General features: G+C 38.9%; 1 protein-coding gene across 8 annotated transcripts in view; it reads left to right on the top strand.

Annotated features, from left to right (window-relative positions):
- INPP1 (inositol polyphosphate-1-phosphatase) overlaps nucleotides 1-16,031 on the top strand; it is a 31,749-nt gene that overhangs the window by 6,196 nt on the left and 9,522 nt on the right. For 5 of the 8 annotated variants that reach the window (XM_078327084.1, XM_078327087.1, XM_002749562.5 and 2 more), the window contains exon 2: nucleotides 12,126-12,392. In XM_078327084.1, coding sequence (XP_078183210.1) covers nucleotides 12,189-12,392 — 204 coding nt within the window. In that variant the 5' untranslated portion in view covers nucleotides 12,126-12,188. Of the gene's footprint in view, nucleotides 1-8,677; nucleotides 8,740-11,730; nucleotides 11,786-12,125; nucleotides 12,393-16,031 lie in introns of those variants that run through there. The other 3 variants (XM_035304241.3, XM_078327085.1, XM_054257353.2) reach the window with 2 other exon arrangements.

Genomic DNA, 16,031 nt, shown 5'->3' with positions numbered 1-16,031 from the left:
ATCTTCCTACTATGGCCCCCACTTGTTTTTTAAAAATATAAGTCAATGAATATTTATTATGGCCTTGTTACATAGATGATAAACATCAAAAGCTTTTGAATTATGCATTTCTCTAAACCTGTAACTTTTTGGTTTTTCTTTAACTTAAAAATATTATAGTAAAAGATGTCTAATATCAAATTTATCATTTTAACCATTTTCAAGATATAACTCAGTGGCATTAAGTACATTCATATTGTTATGCAACCATCACCAGTGTTCATGTCCAGAACTTTTTCATCATCCCAAACTAAAACTCTATACCCATTAAACAGTGACTCTATCCTCTCTTCCCAGTCCTAGTAACTACCACTCTACTTTCTGCCTCTATGAATTTGACATTCTGGGCACCTTGTATAAGTGGAATCATACAGTATTTGTCCTTTTCAGCATGGCTTACTCATGTACCATAACATCTTCAAGGTTCATCCATGTTGTAGCCTGTATCAGAATTTTTTTCTTTTTAAGACTGAATAATATTTCCCAGCCTCTTTTATATGGAAAGTAGATATAAAAAACAGAGAAAAGTTTTGAACTGGAACAGATCATAGCAATCATCCAATCCATCCTCTCTGTACTGCTTTTCTTTTCCTTTTTTATGTTTACAAAATTGGGAAAACAAGTCCCTGAGAGCTTATATCACGTGACCGAGGTTATATACCTGACTGGAAAAACAGAGCCTAAAAACCAGTTCTCCTGTGTCCTAAGGATATTTCTAGTGTACATTGTGCAGGCCCATCCAGACCCATCCAGACAACAAGTAGTGTTAAAGGAGTCGGTGTCTCCAGTTAGCATGGCATGAGTTCTGAAGGAAAGATCAATTGACTTGGGAATCTTCCTTAATTAATGAAAAATGTTACATTCAAAAGGAAACATTCAAAATAGATTGAAGATTAAGGCTAGGTGTGGTGGCTCATGCTTGTAATCCCAGCACTTTGGGAGGCTGAGTTGGGTGGATCACCTGAGATCAGGAGTTTGAGACCAGCCTTGCTGACATGACCACCATCTCTACTAAAAATACAAAAATTAGCCAGGTATAGTGGCATGCACCTGTAGTCCCAGCCACTTGGGAGGTTGAGGCAGGGGAATCACTTGAGCCTGGGAGCTGGAGGTTGCAGTGAGCCGAGATTGTACCATTGCACTCTAGCCTGGGTGATGGAAGTGAAACTTTGTCTGAAAAATAAAAATACAAATAAATTAATGAGATTCTAGATTCTAATTAACAATGATCAAAACTGTAAATAATATTCTATTGGAAAAGATTCTTGCTACAAACCATACATCTGATCTTCTTTTCTGCCTTGAATTATGCATCAAATTTGTATTTTTAAAAAAGTTATTCTTTCTGATAGTTAAGGTAGTTATACACTGAATCTGCTTCTATTTATATACTATCTGATTTCAGGTTTCATCTGTGACATCGGGGTTCTAAAAACATATCCTAGCATACAAAAACTTAAAAATATACTGTAGTTGGAACACAGCAGATAGAAAAATATATAAATGAACAAAGTTTCTCTTTAGTGAAAACACTTGCAACTATGAAAAAGGGAGTTTAAAAAGTAAGGTCACTATCACATTTTAAAGTATTTTTATTTACTTATTTTTTTTTTCGAGATAGAATTTGCTCTGTCACCCAGGCTGGAGTGCAGTGGCATAGACTAAACCAATGCATAGAGTGTTGGAAAGCTGGGATAGAGATTTGGCCCATCTCAGCTCACTGCAGCCTCCACCTCCCAGGTTCAAGCAATTCTCCTGCCTCAGCCTCCCAAGTAGTTGGGATTATAGGCGTGTATCACCATGACTGGCTAATTTTTGTATTTTTAGTAGAGATGAGATTTTGCCATTTTGGCCAGACTGGTCTTGAACTCCTGAGCTCAGGTGATTCACCTGCCTCATCCCCAGCAAATGCTGAGATTACAGGTGTGAGCTACCATGCCAGACCAAATTTTAAAGCATTTCTAAATGGAATACTTTTTCACAGTTTTCAAATGAGTTCTGAGAAGTATCTGAAATTCATTCTTTATACAATTGTTATGTTACTATGAAATACTTATTATGTAGATCAACTTTTTTTTCAGAGCATTTAATTTGTTTTACAAAAAGGCAATATAATTTGATTCTTAGTGGAACAAGGCTTCTCAGTTGCAGTAGCCATGGGATTCCCTGTTCTGTTCTTAAGTAACCAGTGAGGGTGGAGCTGACTGTTGTACCTGGTGTTTCCTTCAATTGCTGGCTAAAAATTGCCAACATTCCCCTTTTTAAAAGTCTATATTTTTAGTGTGTCTTAATTAGTTCTTGATCTTAACTGATTTGGAAAACACTGCTTTATCACAGGCTTCCATCTACAAGCTATCAGAACATTTGAGAACAAGGGACATCTTTGTAGTCTATTGCTTTGAGTAACTTCAGTGAGCAAAAATGTAGGCTAATGTGGTCCATTGGTGGCCTCACAATAAAGCAAGCAGAGACTGACCAGCTGAGAATGGTGTGTATGTCATCACCGTTTGAAGTGGAATTGAAGTTTGAAGGTTAGGTAGGAAAGAGAGAGAAATGTTAGAGTTAAATAAAGGATTCACATACACCATATTTAATATTTTTTCCCACAAAATCAAATTAAACTTACTATTTTGAGTGATTTAATTAAATTCATCTTGTCACAGATAGGTCACCTCTAGATGAAAGGGGATAATTTTAGAGCACCAAATCAGTTTGGTGCTCCAAAAATGTGGTTCAGTTGCTAGTAAAGCAAATACAGCCTTAGTTTGTTCTTGTAAATGAATAGAGAATATATGTAGACTTTTATACAAATATGGGCCCATGTGCCTAATGCTGATAAAATCCAAGTATAATAAACAGTGTGACAAGGATGAATTCTGTATTTACAAAGCTAAGGGAAAATTCATCAGCCAACATTTATTGAACACCTCTGAGTTATGCACGACGAGTCATAAGACACCACATGCCTTTAAATTTCTTGTCAGACAGAGCATAGACCAAACCAATGCACAGTGTTGGAAAGCTGGGTTAGAGATTTGGCCCATCTCCACTCCCCCATGGCCCAGGTGCCTAAAATGGAGGTAGAGTCAGAAATGTCTTCTGAAGGAGCCAACAGTTGAAATTACTCTCCTCCTTTTACACATACATTTTTAGAAAACAAACCATTTGTTTGAAATAGAAACACATACATCAACATTAGGAATCTCAGCATATAGCCTAATGAATTGATACAAAGTCAACCCACCCATGTAACCATCACTCAGATCCAGAACATTACCAGTGCTGCCGTCAATAACCCCGCTTTTCCAAAGATCATGGCCATTGTGACTTCCAACACTATAGGTTTCTTTTGCCTGTTTTTGACCTTTAAAGAAATTAAATTGTACAGTATACATCTTTTGTGCCTGACTTCCTTCACTTGACAGTGTGTTTTTATGAGCTCCACCCTTGTTACCTATTGTCGCAGTTGATTCATTTTCACTGCTGTATAGCATTTCATTATGTGAATATGCCACACTTTATTCCATTTTACTATTGATGGTTGTTTGGGTTCATACCAACGTTAGATTGTTACAAATAATGCTGCTCACAAATACACGTCTTTTAATCCATACCTGCATGAATTTTTTGGGTAAATATCTACAAAGGAAATTGCTGGGTCATAAATAATACTTATAGTCAACAAATTACAAATAGTTTTCCAAAATGATTATACCAATTTCATTCATGCCCACAGTGCATACAAGTTTCTGTTGCGCCATACCCTTAGCAAAACTTGAAATTTTCAGTCTTTTTTATTTTAGCTATTCCATTGGATACATAACAATACCCTGTTGAGATTTTAAGTTGCATCTTCCTGATGACTAATATGGTAGACTGTGTTTCTGTATGGTTATTGGCCATTTGGATATCCTCTTTTATGAAGTGCCTATTCAAGCTTTATGCCCTTGAACTGATTCTGAGTAGGTGAGTGAGCAGTAGATAGAGAAAGCAGGAAGAAGGGCTTGTCAACCAGAGGGAGGAGCATGTGCAAATTTACAGTCTTCTCAGAGCATGAGAGTAAATGGATAGTGTGAAATCAGCTGCTAAAAGGCTAAACTTAATCAGAGCCCAGGAAGTAATGACAGGAACATCACCTGGATCAGCATGAAGTAAGACTCAAAAAGTACAGGCAGTCCCAAACTGTAATATTTATTGGATCCTGAAAAATGTTTGACAGTCAAATGTCTGAAAGTTGGACACGGCTTATACACTGGGAAAATAATTTCCAATGAGCTAAAAGGCAGTATTGCAAATCTCTAGTAAGGCTTGTAGTACAATTTGCCTCTGGCCTCACAGGAATCTCAGGGGAGACTACTATTAGCAAGTTGCACAACAGACTGAGCCCCCCGTCCATATTAGTGTGGGCCCACTTCTGTTCCCCTGTCCCTTCTGTACAAACAGCCTCCCATCTATAAAAGGGCTTCCCCGAAGCAGCCCTTAAGTATGGAGCAAAGGAGAGGTGGGACGAAGTCAATGTTTCTCCTACAACAGCAATGTGATCTGAATAGAGCCTCAGCCACTGCCATCATGTGGCCACCTACACAGACTCCTGGACAGCTGTACCCCCTTAGAAAAGGTCATGAGAAGCACCTTCTTGTAAAACACCCAGATATTTCATGGAAGCTTGGCCTTTTCCCCTAGCAGCAATAGCTGTCAGGCAAGGCCACCACACAATAGCTTCACATTGCCATTCCTCAGATGAGTGAGAGACAGAATTCAGGATGTGATGAACCATGGGGGTAGGGTGGAGTCAATGTGCAATGGGCAAAAATGTGGGCTCTGTAAAGTGTTGAATTATCTGCTGGAAGAAGGGAATGTCAACAGAAGTGCTTTGACGCCCTTGCCTATTGATTAGAGAGCAGTTCTGTATTGTGGCAGACCCTTATCTATGTGGTCACCCTTCTGTCACTGTGGACAACAAAAGGGCACAGCCAGCCTCTGCTGCAACCAGGCTCTTCACATGAGAAAGAGCTCTCTGGGACCTAGAATCCTCATCAAATATCTCGCTTGACAGAAAAAATGGCTTTCCCAAGCCAGTCATAGATTGGCTGCCATGAAGCCAGAGTAGTCTCAGCCTCTAGAAGCCAGAGTTTCCACCCAGATGCCTAGAAACTGAAGCAATCAAATCTGGCCTACATACAAGAACTTTATTTGGGTTACTCAGAGAATTACAAGTAGTTCCCAGGCTCTGGATTTAATGGACTAGTAAATTTTAAGAAAAGGTTTCAGTGACCCATATAAACTTGCCAACCTCTTACTTTCTCAAGTAAAGACATGTGACTGTGGTTTCTGTAAGACTGCATTTCATAGTCATAGCTATCATTTATTATCTGCCATGTGTAAAGCTCTGTGCTGGGTACTTTTCCAGGAATATTTCATTTGATCTTCACAACATCACTGCAGGGTAACTATTGTCCTTATATTAAAGATGGAGAGCCTCAGAGAGAGTAAGTAAATACTTGATGCCACACAGCTAATTAGTGGCAGAGCTAGGTTTTGAACCCAGATCTTCTGATTCCAAAGCCTATGTATTTCCCACTATATAGTTTACCCTATCTGAAATATGTCTAAATTACTCAGATAGGATTTTTAAACCTCTGTTGTTCTGATAAGATAGTAGGATGGCTATAAATTCAAGATTTATCTTTGTGTAGAGGTTGAGGTTTCTAAGAAAACTCTTAACCTTTTTTCCTTCTGACATACTTCAATTCCTTTGGTAGTTCTCCAACTAAACTAGACAATCCTACAAAAGCAAAAGACACCCTAATTCTGCCTGACATTGTGACACAATTTTATATTAAACATATAGATATACACATTTGGTTTGAGATAGGAAGAATGAAACTTCTTTAAGCCCATTTTGCTGAAATGTGACTTGAAATAGATTGTTACAAAACAAGGCTTATGAGAGATTCACTGCAATATTAATTATTTGGCTGCTAAAACAAATAATTCTTAGTGGGAATGACTGCCCAGAGATATTCTTATTGACCACGTAAATGGGGAAGAAAACACTATCCTGTTTTTACTTTTGGCCAGAAAACAAAACACAAAGGAATAGATCGTTCGTTGGCTAATAGATTCGATTGCTAAGGTAAGCAACACCTCTCTTTCAGGAGAGGTGTTAGGGGCTAAATTATGTTCCTTCAAATTTCACATGTTGAAGCCCTAACCCCCAGCACCTCAGAATGGGACTGTACTTGCTGATAGGACCTTTGAAGTTTACGTGAGGTCATACAGGCGGATCCTAATCCAGTGTGACTGGTGTCCCTCTAAAAGAGGGAGACATGCCAGAGATTAACACCCACAGTGGAAAGGCCAGGTGAGGCCACATGAGAGGGGCCATCTACAAGCCAAGGAGAAAGCCTCAGGAGAAACCAGTCCTGCTGACACCTTGCCCTTGGACTTCCAGCCTCTGGAACTGTGAGAAAGTAAGGTTTTATTGTTAAGCTACCCAGTCTTAACGAATGAACACCAGAAGCCTTAGACATGGGGCATGCCCCCTGCCATCAACACCATGACAGTTAAGGGAGACATCAGTGGAACATAAGAGATGAACTTTTACTATCCAGAAGGGTCCTTAACAGAAACTGAAGATTAGCTGGAGAAAAGGTTTTTCTAACAGTAAAAGGGAAGTCAAATAGTGACTTATAATGATCAAACTAGTGACAGATATCAACTAGGGTTTGTTTTTGTTTTTGTTTTTGTTTTTTTGCTATATAATGTACCTTATAGTAGTAATGTACTTATGATTATTATCCAACAATTGCCAATGTTTTCCTTATTTTGTTAGCTAACAATTGACATATTTCATTGGCTAGAGTACTGGTCAACAGTGTGGGCTTCTGCCAGCTTGCCTAGGTGTGAATCTTGTTCCACAACTTCCTAGGTGTGTGATTTTCAGTAAACAATCACCTTGTGCCTCAGTTTCTTCATCTGCAAAATGGAGATCATAGTACCTAATTCCTCAGGTTATGTAAGAATTAAATGAGTTAATACATGTAAAGTGCCTAGAAGGACGCCTAGCATATAGTAAACAGCTAGTAAATGTTAGCTATTTCAGTTTTAACCTATCTCTGCACAAGAATAGCAGATAGCAAAACCATTGTACCTACATTGTTTCACCAAGACACCTGCCAGCAGATGCCAGCTGCCACTAAAATTGCCAGCAGAGAGGTAAAGAAATATAAGCAACTTGGAGAACTGGAACTATTAAATCTCAGTGTTTAGGGTTACACAGGATGCTAACAAAAATAGATTCCTAGGCCTTGTCTTCAGAGATTCTGATTTGCCAAGCTGGGGTAGAGTCGGGCAATCTCTCTCTTTTTTTTTTTTTTTAATTTTTTATTGGATTTTAGGTTTTGGGGTACATGAGCAGAGCATGCAAGACAGTTGCGTAGGAACACACATGGCAGTGTGCTTTTCTTTCCTTCTCCCCTTCACCCACATTTGGCATTTCTCCCCAGGCTATCCCTCCCCACCTCCCCCTCCCACTGGCCCTCCCCTTTTCCCCCCAATAGTCCCCAGTGTTTAGTACTCCCCTTTCTGTGTCCATGTGTTCTCATTTTTCATCACCCGCCTATGAGTGAGAATATGTGGTGTTTCATTTTCTGTTCTTGTGTCAGTTTGCTGAGGATGACGAATCTCTTTTTAGAAGGCACCTTGGGTAATTCTGGTACAGGTAATTCTCAGAGCATCCATTGAGAAATACTAATCAAAAGGGATTTCTTCTATAGGCAAGGCTATTACATTATGGTAAATACCATAACTTGCTAATTATAAGTCTATAATCATTTTTATTTAAAGTATAATGTTGAAATAAAACTATCTTAGGTGAACAATGAGTATGTAAACTTACCCTTAACGAAATAATCTTCCTCACCCTGGTATCAAGCCTAGTACCCAATGGTGATGAAATAATCTGTACAACAAACCCCATGACATGGGTTTACCTATATAACAAACCTGCACATGGACCCCTGAACTTAGAATAAAAGTTGAACAATAAATTTAAAAAATTTTAAATCATCTGAAAGATAATTTCCATGAGTTTTAATAAAATGTATTGATAAAGTGGAAGAAGAAATTCTGCATTAGATGTACCCTTCAGTTTCTCTACAAACAAATTATTTCAAGTTGGGTCATTCGAGGTGAGGATGAATTGTGCAACGCTCCCCTCAGGGTTGTGGCCTGCCTGTGTGAACTGAGTTAAGGATATATGGAGAGCTAGGGCCTTGGAGAGAGGGAAGTAGCTGAATAAAAAGTGGTTTCAATCTGAAACTGAGCAGTTCAACCTGGAGCTTGACAAAATATCACAGTGTTGTCTAGGGCCAAAACAAAGAGTGAACTCTGGGATAGCTTTGGAACTGAAAACCTGATTATTGTGTCATGAGGAATTCCTAAAATCTGTAGACCTGTTCATTATTGGGCTGCAGTGAATAGCCAGTAGATTTTTCCCATTGGTCATGTTGCTATGCTTGCTAAGCAGCAACTGCTCGGGGCAGGTGAGAGTGATCATTATTGAGAAAATATGGGTTGGGCCAAAGAGGGCAAACTCCAGATTACTGCAGCACCTGTGCTGAAACTCACCAGGGCTAAATTGATGAGCTTTCTTTGTGAGAGATGGGAGTGGTGGTGATTTCTGGAGCTTGTATCCGGGTGAGTAGCTTGCCTGAGTGTTCTTAGAGTGTTATAAGGAGCTTGGTTATTCAACAGTGTAGTTAGTAGTTTCTTTTCAGAAAAAAAGTTGATTTTAATACCTGAATAAAATAATGATGATATTGTTTATCTTGAAAAGTTTTAAATTAGACTCCTTGGGATCTTCATACTGTTATGAAGATGAAAAGCTATATAGATACTGTTGGTTCATTGATTCTTCTGCCTTATAGTAACCGCAGAACATTTACAAAGAAATAAAAATTAAGGTTATATATGCCATCAATTATTTCTAAGGTAACGTGCCTCAGCTTTATTAATGCAACTGTTTTTCCTAATGTTTAGATTCAACTAAAGTAAATCTTCCTACATAGCATTCATTCCTAAAATAAAAGGCTTTTAAGTAGGCAGGTGCTTTTGAGTTTTCCCTAGATCCTTTCTAACACCTGAAAGCTTTTTGCCTTATTACTACAGTCTAATTTTATTTAGACATTTGCCTCAAGGAGCTGCGATTTTTTATACCTTCATATTTAATATCCCAAAGACATTTAAAAATGTAATTTCTTGTTATAAAAGCACTATATATTTACTGTAGAGTATTTGAAAATTATAGAAATGCATAATGAAAAAAGTCATCCATAATTCCATTACTCAGTTATAACTACCATTAAAACATCACCTACTAATCTTCCTTTCAAGCTCTTTCTCTGTGTATGTGTATAAACACAAATGGATAACATACTCTCAAATTACATATGGTCATAGGTAGTTTTTCCACTTAACATTAGTTCATTGACATATTTCCATATTATTTAATATTCTTCAAAAACATTATTTTACTGACTGTAGTATTTATGCTTTACCAATATTTAAGATTATTTTCAACTTGTTGTAATGTTAATCCTCCTTGTGCAGAAATATTTTAATTCAACACGGATTGACAACACAAATTGAGAAAAGACTGGAGTTACTAACTAAGGACAGTGACATCTATAGGGATCTTGACACATTTTTGTCAAATTGCCCTCTGGAAACCTAACTTGTTTGCACGCCCAATAGCACAGCATCAACACCTGTTTCACCACATCTCCAACAGGGAATGTAATCTTTAAAATGTATACAATAGTGAAAAGGGATGTCTCATTGCTTGTATGCCCTTTTCTTTTATTACTACTGAGACTGGACATGTTTCTCATAGTAGTTGACCTATAATCTTAAGAGAACATATTTTTTAGCAAAATTGTTTAAGACCAACTATGACAACTTACAACTCACTCCCATTGCATCCATGTCTTCAGAATTGTACTAATTCTCAGCATCCCAGAGGCCCTTAAGGGAATTTCTTCTTCTTTTTTTTTTTCTTTTTTTGAGACAGAGCCTTGCTCTGTCACTCAGGCTGGAGTGTAGTGGCGAAATCTCGGCTCACTGCAACCTCCACTTCACAGGTTCAAGCAATTCTCGTGCCTCAGCCTCCTGAGTAGCTGAGACTACAGGTGTGAACCACTGCATCTGGCTAATTTTGTATTTTTTTTTTTTTAAGTAGTGATTCACCATGTTGGCCAGGCTGGTCTCAAACTCCTGACTGCAGGTGATCCACCTGCTTCAGCCTTCCAAAGTGCTGGGATTACAGGCGTGAGCCACTATGCCTGGCCCAGGCTAATTTCTATATTTTTAGTAGAGACTGGGTTTCACCATGTTAGCCAGGCTGGTCTTGAACTCCTGACCTCCAGTGATCTACCTGCCTTGGCCTTCCAAAATGCTGGGATTACAGGCATGAGCCACCATACCTGGCCTATTAAGGGAATGTCTTTTAATGAAGGAAACTTTATTATGATAATAAAGAGCCTGAGCCTCTGTGTAGGGGCAATGCCAAGCTTTGCAGTTTAGCCTTCTGTAACCCTGAAGAAGTTACTTAACCTTGCTATGCTTCAGCTTAACTGTAAAACAGGGTTGATAATACTCACAGTAATTCTCATGAGATAGGACTTTTTCAAGCTTTTTCAGTAAGAGGTAGCTATTATTAAACATGAGAACTGTTTCTCTCCTAATTATAAGAAAGCCCCAAAAGATATAATCAAGGTATGATAGCATAACACTCTTAGAAGCCAGAACTTTTCAAGTCTCAACAAGTTGCATGTTTCACTTCAATATTCAGCCTTTTACTTGGTAAAGGAGCAGCATAGATTATGGGACTTTTTTTTTTTTTTTCTTTTTTGAGATGGAGTTTCACTCTTGTTACCCAGGCTGGAGTGCAATGGCAGGCTCTCAGCTCACCGCAACCTCCACCTCCTGGGTTCAAGAAATTCTCTTGCCTCAGCCTCCCGAGTAGCTGGGACTACAGGTATGCACCACCATGCCCAGCTAATTTTTGTATTTTTACTAGAGACGTGGTTTCACCATGTTGACCAGGATGGTCTCGATCTCTTGACCTCACGATTTACCCGCCTCGGCCTCCCAAAGTGCTGTGATTATAGGCGTGAGCCAGAGCGCCCAGCCAGTGGGACTTTTTTTGTAATGAGGTTTGAGGGAGTTGGCAGTGAGAAGGCTTATGCTACTAGCCTAAGATGACCTCAGAGTCTTGCAGGACACACAGTGCTTGCTGGTCTGAGGCCAGGCACGGTGGCTCACACCTGTAGTCCCAGCACTTTGGGAGGCCAAGGTAGGAGGATCACTTGGGCCCAAGAGTTTGAGATTAGCCTGGTCAACATGGTAAAACTCCATCTCTATAAAAAATATAAAAATTAGCCTGGCGTGGTGGCATGCACCTGTAGTCCCAGATACTTAGGAGGCTGAGGTGGGAGAATGAATTGAGCCTGGGAGGTCAAGGCTGCAATGAGCTGTGTTCACACCACTGTGCTCCAGCCTGGGTGACAGAGTGAGACCCTGTCTCAGGGAGAAAAAAAAAGATGCTAGCTGATCTGGTGCTTAGTACTTTAGAAAGTTGCCCTGGAACTGATAACATAAGTCTTCATTTCTTCTCCCTTCTTCCCACAGGGTGAAACAAAGCACTACTTCAATACTGCTGCTAAGCCCATGTGATAATTCTAAGGTCATTACAAGAATTTGGCTTGTCTTTAGCATTGCACTTGTGTGTCTATCTGCCTGTCTCTCTAGAGATTTCGATTTTCATTCAAAGATTTTTCTGTCACCAAGAACTAATTCTTGATATATTTTTGAGAGTGTAAATATTTTTTTTCAAGATTTAAAACAGTAAGCCTCAAATTTTAGATTATATCTAGAATCCTCCACACTGAGGATGTGAATATGATACATACTAGCTGTTCACCAGGCTGACCAGGTTGACTGCCAGATGGGTTGTTAGTAGTTCCAGAGGCACCTGACATCACTCCCTGAACTGCTTTCTCTTTCACATTCTTGTATTTTTCCAGCCATCAGCCCAGAGGTGGGTGCCAATTCCACCAGCAGCTGCAACTGAAAAGCAAGGTTCAGAAATGTCAGATATCCTTCGGGAGCTGCTCTGTGTCTCTGAGAAGGCTGCTAACATTGCCCGGGCGTGCAGGCAGCAGGAAGCCCTCTTCCAGCTGCTGATCGAAGAAAAGAAAGAGGGAGAAAAGAACAAGAAGTTTGCAGTTGATTTCAAGACGCTGGCTGATGTATTGGTACAGGAAGTTATAAAACAGAATATGGAGAACAAGGTAAGAAAGGTCACAGCCAAGGTAATTGCAAAGCAGTTGCCTCTGTGTCTCTCCCATCATAGAATGCATGCCTTTTGTTCCCCTCACTCCTGTCAGAATACTGGCACCTTGAATTCAAGTAAACATCTTGGATTTTTTTCCTCCTTGTTGGGATTACAATATTGATAAAATGTTCATTGCTGGATATCTTTAAAATATAAAAAGTCAAGTAAGAAAATAAAAATCACTCACAATTCTAATACCTAGAAATAAACACTTCAGTATAGAACCTTTCATTTACTAACGAATTTCTTCTGAAAAAATAACACATGTTTTCTGGAAAATAAGCAAAAATAAGAATGCTCTTAATCCTACCACTGGAGAAAACCACAGCTATGCTTTGCTAAATATTAGAACATTTTCCTTCTATGTGTATGTGCGTACATGACACGAACAATGTGTTGCAACAGAAGTGAGAGCACACTGCTTTGTAACCTGTTTTTTTTTTAACTTGATATATTAAGTCATACCTTGTAGATTTCATCGTTTATCTAATGGTTGCTTCAGTTATGAGATTGTAGCTGGAGACTTAAATTCTCCTTTATTGTAGTAGAAAAATATTGTTCTTTGTTATAAGCTTATAAATATGTTTATATGTTAATGTAACAATGATTGTGACTAACTTTCTGGAGCAGACTAGAGAAAGAAACTGTACTAATAAGTAGGAATAATAGTACTAGCAGCATAAATAAATGCTGTGTGCCAGCAACTATTCTAAGGTCTTTAGATATATTAACTTATTTAACTCTTATAACAATTCGATGAAGTTAGAACTACTATTACAATATAATGGGTGAAAAAAAGGAGGCACAGAGAGGTTAAGTAACTTGCCTAAGGTTGCACAGCAAGTAAATGGTAGGGCCAGTTTTTAAACACAGGCCGACTGACTCCAGGTTCTGTGTTCTTTGCAATACTATATTGCCTTTTATGTGATAATGTAATCATTACATTTGAGAGAATAGAACTTTATGGCAGAAAGCATTATAAAATATTGGAATAATTTCTGTGAAATTCTCAAAATGTTGAGAATCATTTAGAATTGTTTGAGTGAAATCTCGACCACAGATGAAGAGACTAAATGCCATCATGAAATCTCTACAAACTATACCTTTTCATGTCATATAACATCTGGCTCTGAGAAACTAAAGGAAACAAGTTTATTTTTGTTTTTTTTACTTATCAGCATAGTTGGGTGCAAGGGATGGTTGAGGAACTGGGTTAAAAATGTATCAACATTAATTTTTATAAGTTAATATTTGCCTCAAAGCATTATAAAAAGTTCAAGCAGTGGTTTATTCATGAGCGAAAATAAATGATATTCCATTTTAGCTGTATAAAATATCTTTATTTCATGAGCCTTATGTCCTGTAGTATCCGAACAGATCTTTAAGCAGGCTCAGGAGACTGATTTTCAGTCCTTGATGCTGCCAGCCCTTGTTGATTTGTACTGTCCCACAAAATAATATGAATAGTAAGTGGTTGTAGGCATTATGAAAGCTATTGGTCATCTGCAAATGACTGAGTCCAAATATTTGAAGCACGTCCTTGCTTTTGTTCCCTAAAAACATCATGTGTATCAAACTTTAGCATATGTTTTGAGAAAAATTATCTTTACTACAGAGAGGATCAGAAGCAAAATGTATCAGAAAGCTTGGTGATCATATAGAGATGAGAGAAGATTCTTATTTGACTCCATTTATTCACTCTATATATTGAATTGTCCCATAAAATCTCTTTTTTTTTCATATCCCATTCCTAGACTGAATGATGATACATCTGAGAATGGGGAAACAAGTACCTGAAAATGAAAACAAAATTGAATGTTATCCTCTAACCCCTTCTATCCAGTCTCAAGTCATGCTTTTACATACTTGATCAACAAAATAAACTTGTATAAGCTACTAGGATGCTGTTTAAGAGCAACAGTTAAAACATGTCCTTTGCAAATATTCAAAGTCTATGGCCCTTAAGTAGAAGGATGAAGTTTCTAGAAATACTTTGGCAAACTAAACAGGACATAAGGGAACCAGGCCATCTACCATGATTTTGACTTTCTAGAGGGGCGAAAGAGCAGAAAAATATTAGAAAATTAGGCACAGAGGCAAGCAGACTTCATTTTTTATACTTGGATTGGCTTCTGGAATTGGAAATTTTAAAATTTCAGTTCTAATTGTATTATTTAATTTGAAATATAAAATTGAAATCTGTGGGAACGATCCAAGATGGCCAATCGATAACAGCTCGGGATTGCAGCTCTCAGTCAAAGCGCAGAGAACTAGAGGACGCCACACTTTCAAACAAATTCTGGTTGCTCACAGAGCAGAAGATCCCCAGTGGAGGAACCACATGGGTCACCAGCGCAACTCTTGTGGCCGGCGCAGCAGTTTCGCAGGCACTTCGGCTTGGCAGCTCTCGGAGCAGAGTAAACAGGGCCGGCTCCCCTTCTGACTGAGGTTTGGAGGACCCACACGGGTCCCCAGCACAACTCCTGAGACCCGCGCAGCAGCTGTGAGGGCACCTCAGCGCAGCAGCTCTCGGCGCAGAGTAAATGAGACTGGTTCCCCTTCTGACCGAGGTTTGGAGCCCGGGGAAGGCAGAGTTGCCCATTACGGACCCAAGAAGGAAGCCAGACAGGAGAATCCTGGGCAGAAAAGCACCATCAGTCTTAACGCCGCTGTTCTGGCCCTGGGAACTAACAACTTGGACGTCCACTCAAGAGACCTAATCTTAAAGTTGGTAATTTCAAAGATGACAGGAGGATAAATTTACAATGACGGGAAGAAACCAGCGTAAAAAGGCTGAGAATACTCAAAATCAGAACGCCTCTCCCTCTAAAGATGATCACAGTTCCACATCAACAATGGAACAAGGCTTGATGGAGAATGAGCGCATCCCAATGACAGAATCACTCTTCAAGGAATGGATAATAACAAACTTCGGTGAGTTAAAAGAACATGTTGTAGCCCAACGTAAAGAAACTAGGAACTTTGAAAAAAGGTTTGACGAAATCCTATTGAGAATAGACAACTTAGAGAGGAATATAAGTGAATTAATGGAACTGAAGAATACAATACAGGAACTCCGAGAAGTATGCACAGGTTTAAACACTCGAATTGTTCAAGCAGAAGAAAAGATAACAGAGGTCAAAGTCCAACTTAATGAAAGAAAACAAGAAGACAAGATTAGAGATAAAAGGATAAAAAGGAATGAGCAAAGTCTCCAAGAAATGTGGGACTATGTGAAAAGACCAAATTTACGTTTGATAGGTGTACCTGAATTCGACGGAGAGAATGAATCCAAGCTGGAAAATACCCTTCAGGATATTGTTCAGGAAAATTTTCCTGAACTAGCAAAGCAGGTCAATATTCAACCCCAGGTAATACAGAGAACACCACAAAGATATTCCTCAAGAAGAGCAACCCCAAGGCACATAATCGTTAGATTCTCTAGGGCTGAAATGAAGGAGACATTACTAAAGGCAGCCAGAGAGAAAAGTCAGGTTACCCACAAAGGCAAGCCTCTCAGACTTACAGCAGATCTCTCAGCAGAAACTCTACAAGCCAGAAGAGAGTGGGGGCCAATATTCAACATCCTCAAAGA

Source organism: Callithrix jacchus, chromosome 6, assembly GCF_049354715.1.
Source record: "Callithrix jacchus isolate 240 chromosome 6, calJac240_pri, whole genome shotgun sequence".
Classification (NCBI taxonomy): Eukaryota; Metazoa; Chordata; class Mammalia; order Primates; family Cebidae; genus Callithrix; species Callithrix jacchus.
The sequence above is the reverse complement of the archived record's forward strand: the minus strand, read 5'-3'. Positions and strand labels throughout refer to the sequence as shown.